We start from the raw sequence: 6,690 nt of genomic DNA on the forward strand, positions 1-6,690 counted from the left end.
TTGTGATCTCTGTTTCAAAGGAAGGAGTCAAATTCTCCACAAGAGGCGATATTGGGGCTGCAAATGTTGTTCTCAGGCAGAATACAACAGTAGACAAGGTATTGTCTAACAATCTATTGTCATTTCAACTGCAAATCACTAAGGAATTGGCAAAATAATTACTACAGTTTTGCTTGCTGGTGGACATTTTTAATAGCTGTGTTCTATTTTTCAACTGGAATTTAACAAAGTTTATGAGAATGGTTTTGCTGACATATGGGCTATTTTAAATTTACAGCCTGAAGAGGCAACAATCATAGAGATGAATGAGCCTGTGTCGTTGACATTTGCATTAAGGTACATGAACTCCTTCACCAAGGCAACGCCATTGTCAAATATAGTTACAATCAGCTTGTCTTCAGAACTTCCTGTTGTGGTTGAGTACAAGATTGCTGAGATGGGTTATATCAGATTCTACTTGGCTCCAAAGATTGAAGAGGACGAGGATGAGACTAAACCCGAAGTTTAATACAAATAATTCTTACATTCTTATGTTGTTCAGTACCATCACTCTTCAAGTTTTGAACTTAAGTTTAGGATGTTTGTCATCTCGTTAATGACTATTTGGCGTGTGTAGAGATCTTAAAGGTTTCCTGTAGTATTAAGCTGCTAGGTATTATTAGGTATTATCATCGGATAAACTTTTCCAACTAGTATCATTTGTGGCTAAGTTCTGGTTAATATTCCTTTTCCTTTTGCTGTTTGTTTAGGCTCCAAGGCTGCTGGTGTTTCTGGTTTTAGACCTGTTAGTTTTTGGAAAACAAGCCAAACAAGAAAAAGTAGCCTGCTTTCTCCATCACACCTAGTTCCATCACACTTAGTTATATGAATGTTAATGTCATTGTCAGTAGTTCCAACTGTGACATGCATAATTCACCAGGAAATGCCTATTGCCATAGAATGTGAACCCAAAATTGAAATCAGAATTGCTGTATATAACTTGGGTATGTGATGCATTTCATCTGAGTTAAAATTGAGGAAAGAACCGAAAATACTTGCTTAGATGGGTCGATAACGCCGTTTTGCATGAGTAACTCATGTTCGAGTTCTGCCCTCCCCATCAACCCCTCCCCTTAACCATGGGAAGATAAAATTGAGGAAAGTACTATGTTAAAGTACTATTTCAAATATTAAACAAAAATTATTAAATAAGAGGCCATTAAAAATTGAGTTTGATATGATTTAGTCATAAAGCCCTAAAATAATTGTTTTCTATGGAATTGATGCTGCTCATGGTGTGCTGCAAAGTGAGTTTCATAAGCCAATACAAGTCAAAAAAATGAAAAAAGGGGAATTGAATCTCTATAGAACATTCTCCTCTTCTTTCTATCAATAATAAGTTCACAAAAGTCAAAATTGTATATAAGGTAAAAAAGGGAAAATTTAGCAAGGTTACAGAGATAAATCAATGAAACTATTCTGCTAATCCTCCAAATAAGAAATGATTAACGAACGATCCGTCTGATAAAGCAACAGAAATCTAATCCCTGCCTTTATTTAATGGTTCCCTACTATAACTCTGTAAGAACTTGAAAAATGCCGAGCTATACCATCTGTAAATGAATTTGTAAAAGCGGCTTTGTGCTACTCCAAAATTTCCAGATAAATATGAGAATATAAAGTAGATTGAATCTGTATTAGTAACCTCTATTTATGAATGTGATGCCTCATTTTTGTCTTTTCTTGGCTTCATTATACAGAATGACCCCAATTACGGTTATAGAATATCCAAACATCCCAGTTACTGATACTGGATTTCTGAATATCAAAATTGAGATAACAACTGCAACAGCTCCTTTCGCATTTCCCAGTACCTGAAAAAACCAGCATAAATATTGATCTGTATTAATGAACCAAACCTTTGACTTGAAATCGGCAAAGGTAACAACATTATCAACCAATTATGTCATTTTATAATACAATCCTTACCATTCATTTGAATCTAATGTCTTGAATTGAATGAATTATTATCCATCATGTTAAAAACAAAAAGCACAAATTTGAATCCTATAATCATTAGCTATGATGTATTGACACTTTAATTTTAAGCATGTTTCAGTATCAGACATTTTTTCTGACATGAATACACGACATGCATCCGACACGTGTCTCTGTGTTAAATTTCTTTTTTTCAATGTGTTTGTATTGTATTGTGTTCACAATTCATAGATTATTAGTGACAGTAGCTCACTTGAGTGCTTATACACATTCAATATACATCATAGAAAATGCAAATGCTTGAAACAGAAAGGAATAGATACCTGGAGTGTCAATGCACTGGTGTGTTTAGTGACTAAGAAGTTAGCCAAATTGACAAAATATGCTAAAGCAGAATTGAAGGTGAGATAAACTATAAATCGCATATCATCCCTGGCAAGGGCAATTGTGATCCCAACCACATCTCTTTCCATAAAAATTGCTGCAGGAAGAAGGAAAGCAACAGCTACTGGAGCCATGAACATTAATAGGTTCATGGAATGCAGTTTTTCTCTGTAAAACCATAAAACATATAGCATAAGAAAAATAGTGGCATAAAATTTAAAGTTTTTTAAATTGAAAAATAAGAGATGTTAGTATTTAATATTTACCCTTCATTAGACAGCAAAATGCCTTGAAGCACTGATTTAAGTGCTCTTGCTGCTGTTGCACCAATGCACATTATAAATCCAAAGAGATGAAAACTTGGTTCTCCCTTAATTTGTTCATAAAATAAAAAAAAAGATAGTACAAAATATCAGTCATAAAAAGTGCTAATCAATTTGAAAATCTAAACAAACAGGCTGTTTCTTTTTCTTTGAATACTAATTAAAATCCAGGTGTCCTATGTCAGAACTAACAGCATCCACCAAATTTAAACCATAGAAGGAAGGAAAACCCACCAAATTGTTATTATTCTTTCAAGTATAAGCATTCAAAAGGTTAACAATTTCAAGTTTTTGACAGCTCTAATGTGCATAAAACAAACAACTATGCCTTAATCACAAAATACTTTGAAGAGGCCATATAAATCATTTGTTTTCATTTCATTTTGTTCATAACCAAGTCCTCATTAATGTTGAGATGTACTAGATCTTTTGAGACAACTTCTGTCCATATGGTTTTAGGCCCAACTCTTTCCCATTTAACACCCTCCACCATCAATGTATCGCATTTTTTGAATTGGAGCACATGGGGTCTACATAGAACATGACCCTACCATCTTAGACGTCTTTCTCTCATTTTATCTCCAACTTGTACTATTTGCATCTTTTGTTGTATATTGTCATTTTTAATCGTGTCCGATCCTTTGTGACCACATCCGCTTTTCTCATTTTATCTCCAACTTGTACTATTTGCATCTTTTGTTGTCTATTGTCATTTTTAATCGTGTCCGATCCTTTGTGACCACATCCGCTTTTCTGCAACATTCATCTTGTGTGGGCATCCAAAACCCAACATTCACTCTCCTATAACATCGCAGGTCTTACCGCGATTCTATAGAACTTGCCTTTCACTTTATTAGATGCCTTTCTATCACATAAACACCTATAGCATTCCTCCATTTGGGGCAATGATATAGATTACAACTATTACTAAATTAGTTGTGATTCCAATGGCTCCTATTCCTAATAGTAAATTTGATAGCAATGTGGACTCCGCCTGTTCATTGCAGTAATAGGCTAATTGCTAGTAAGTTAATTCTTCATGTTTTCCTGTCACTGTAAACAAATGCAACCTGGCCATGATGATTTCTATCCTTTGGATACTATTTTATAAATTCTGAAGTACAATTGATAGTTCAAGTCTTCAAGATATATAGCTATTTTTACCATTGAGCACTGCAATTTGAGTTGGCTTTGAGAATAAAGCACCAAAGAAAACTTGGAGCATTCATACAAAAACAGATTAACATTTATAGAATACTGATATAATTAAAAGAAGAAAAAGAAGGAAAAGAAAATTTAAGGTTCTTACCCCACTGGCAATAATAACGCCAGTAACAACAGGAATGAGAGTGACGTAGGTAACCCAACCCTCCCTCTTCAATGTCATCAAATAAGCAAAAACGGCAGTGAAAAATGGTGTCGTAGCTCCAATAGCCTGATTAAACGATACAGGAAGATATTTAAGCGACACATTTCCAGTCACAACCGATAAGCAAAAAACGACCCCGAGTGCAGATATCTTCAAGAACTGCACTCTCGACCTAAGAGTTTGCAAAGGCACAACCTTTAACCATGAAATTGCAATATAACTAAGCATTGAACATGCCATCATATGACATAAGGTAAGAAAAATTGGGTACTTGAACCCATAGCTGCTAAGCAAGTACTTATTTAATAATAGTACTCCAATGTTTGAAGAATACCAAGCTGTTATCAGCCCAATCGTGAAGAAACGACCCATTTGAGAGCTATTTGAATATGAAAGAGGGAGAAGACGGTCTGTGTTGTCGTTTTACATGGATCTTATATGAGAATGGAAGTTGCAGGTTATATCAATTAACAGAGGAGAAGGAAAAGCAGATCTAAAGATAAAGAAAGAGAGGATTTTGATTATTACAAGGGTTTGATGAGATTTGAGGGTGGAAGAACAACTTGAGATTTGAGAGGCAGAGGAAGATTTTGAAGAGGTAAAGGCGGAGAAGAGTTTCTGTTATGTTTGGGCCTTTTAGTTTTTTATTTGTTTTAGTTTATGGTAACGGGCTATTGTGTTGTCGTTTTGTGTTTATATATATATATATATATATATATTTTGGTGAATTGTTTTGTTTCTGTTAGAAACGGTGAATTCTTTTGTTGTTATTATTATATTGTACTTAACGTCATTGTATTACGTTAATGGATTTTAGCTAAAGATTATGAGAATTATCTAACGCTCAGTCTACTTTGTGCTGTATAGATTTATTCATATATGCTAGTCTCGTTATTTTTTCTTTGTTCGCACTTTTATATATAATATAGATATAAATAGATAAAGAGTGAGACTCGATAACACAAATATAAATATAGATAATCGAATCTTCTATTATGTATTTCATTGTATTATTTCGATCTGTTCAATCTTAATAAATAAAAAATTCATTCTTTATTGTTTATTTTTAAGAAGACTGAAAATTTATATCATTATATTATTTCCGTAATGAGAATAAAAAGTATAAATATAAATAATCGAATCTTCTATTTTAATGATTTTGACAAAAAAAAGTTAACCTTTTATTTAAAATTAGCTCTTTTTTAAAATAAAATTTCTACAACTATGCGGTCATGGATTCTACACTCAATACCCGTTGAAAAGTTTTGAACACTAACACTATGTTTGGAAAGGAAGGAAAGAAAATAAAGTATATTTTCCTTGGATTGGGAAGAAAAAATTATAGAAAAAGAAAATTTACAATTTTATCCTTTATAGTCAATATATATTTATTAAAGATAAAACAATAAATTTAGAGTAATTTTGTAATTAGCTAGTAAATACTAAATTTTCCTTTTATTAGCCATTGTTTTTCTTCAATTTAGAGAGATTCAAATTACACGAGACCCAAAAACAATTGGCAATATTTTTCTTCCTTCAAAATTTTCTAACCCATTTCCAAATAAGAAAATCTAGCTTTCTCTCATTATTTTCTTCATAATTTTCCTTCCTTCCAAAAAATCAACCTTCCTAAACATAGTCTAAATATTATTAGACCACCAAAAGAAAGATAGAGAATATATGGAATGACCAACTAAATAAAAAAAAAACAATCAATAATGAATTTACTTGCTTTCTATAAAGCCAATATTTCTAAACTAAAATAGCACACTAAATTATAATCTAATGGCGAATGCATGTGCTATTTGGCAACAGATTTAGAATTAAATCCTCCTTTCTAATATTAAAAAAAAAAAAAGAAATAAAGTGCAAGTACACTATATATATATATATATATATATATATATATATATATATATTGCCCTCACTCACTATATAAAGTGAATATAATACACTTTGCCTATCAGCTGTAGTTATAATAACCTCAAAACCCATTAAGAGCATCTCTAATGCTAATGTGGATTGCTTTTATGTATTACCATGTCAGAAAAATAGAAAAATATTGTCCAATGCTAATGTTATGTTTATTTGATATGTCAAGCTAATGTGTCAAAAAAATAGATAGACTATCTATCATACCTTGTATTTACAGAGAATGTGTTAAACAGTATGACTATTTATTGCTTTATAGTGATTAACTGTTTATTAAATTATGGATCTAAGAAAAAAAAAAAAAAAGGATGCATGAGAATATGAAAGTAGTACAAGAGATAGATTTTAAAATCTAACGTCTATAAATAGACATTTAGTCATATGACTATTCATGCCTACTATTTTATATGACACATCATCAGTCACAATCCACCTTAGCATCGAAGATACTTTAAGAGCAATAAAGTCTGCAAAAGTCAGGAATACAAATTACAATTAAATGTCAACATGTATGATAATTGACCTGAGACCTTAAGAGTCCCAAGACTATCACCCCTATATTTCTCCATGAACCGTAGGTAATGATAGTAGAAATCAGGGTACTAGCAGATTATAGCCTTTGTTCACTGGACGTCGAAGGCAAGACAAAGCTAAAGAGCAAAGTCCAGGTTCATTCTAATTTTCCATAACAGGTTTCTCTATGCT

At 32.2% G+C, this 6,690-nt stretch overlaps 1 protein-coding gene and 1 long non-coding RNA gene across 3 annotated transcripts; one reads left to right on the forward strand and one right to left on the reverse strand.

Moving 5' to 3' along the window:
• On the forward strand, positions 1-720 carry LOC149495953 (uncharacterized). The gene is made up of 2 exons (XR_016321002.1): positions 1-98; positions 278-720. It is a non-coding gene; the product is annotated as an uncharacterized LOC149495953 (long non-coding RNA).
• A 613-nt stretch (positions 721-1,333) lies between these two features.
• Positions 1,334-4,701, reverse strand: LOC105631031 (putative sugar phosphate/phosphate translocator At3g11320). Of its 2 annotated transcripts, XM_089721984.1 has the most exons (5): positions 4,388-4,698; positions 3,994-4,119; positions 2,628-2,731; positions 2,301-2,529; positions 1,334-1,853 (listed from the first exon to the last, which is right to left on the reverse strand). In XM_089721984.1, exons 2-5 carry the CDS (start codon positions 4,069-4,071, stop codon positions 1,707-1,709), a joined length of 558 nt encoding a protein of 185 aa, XP_089578110.1. In that variant the 5' UTR covers positions 4,072-4,119; positions 4,388-4,698; the 3' UTR covers positions 1,334-1,706. The 2 variants fall into 2 exon arrangements, with proteins under 2 accessions (XP_089578110.1, XP_012068417.1); XM_012213027.4 differs by having other exon boundaries at positions 3,994-4,701.
• Between the last annotated feature and the right edge of the window lie 1,989 nt (positions 4,702-6,690).

The sequence above is a fragment of the Jatropha curcas genome, chromosome 5 (assembly GCF_041381405.1).
Source record: "Jatropha curcas cultivar XTBG-Jc1 chromosome 5, XTBG_Jcur_1.0, whole genome shotgun sequence".
NCBI lineage: Eukaryota > Viridiplantae > Streptophyta > Magnoliopsida > Malpighiales > Euphorbiaceae > Jatropha > Jatropha curcas.

What these genes read in the sequence shown, in the direction of transcription:
- LOC105631031 (XM_012213027.4), bottom strand. Translation starts at nt 4,425, where the DNA reads ATGGGTCGTTTCTTCACGATTGGGCTGATAACAGCTTGGTATTCTTCA. An exon ending in GCGTTATTATTGCCAGTGGG is followed by an intron (nt 2,732 to 3,993) that starts GTAAGAACCTTA and finishes GAACAAATTAAG; the next exon opens with GGAGAACCAAGTTTTCATCT. An exon ending in CCAGTGCATTGACACTCCAG is followed by an intron (nt 1,854 to 2,300) that starts GTATCTATTCCT and finishes TGGTTTTTTCAG; the next exon opens with GTACTGGGAAATGCGAAAGG.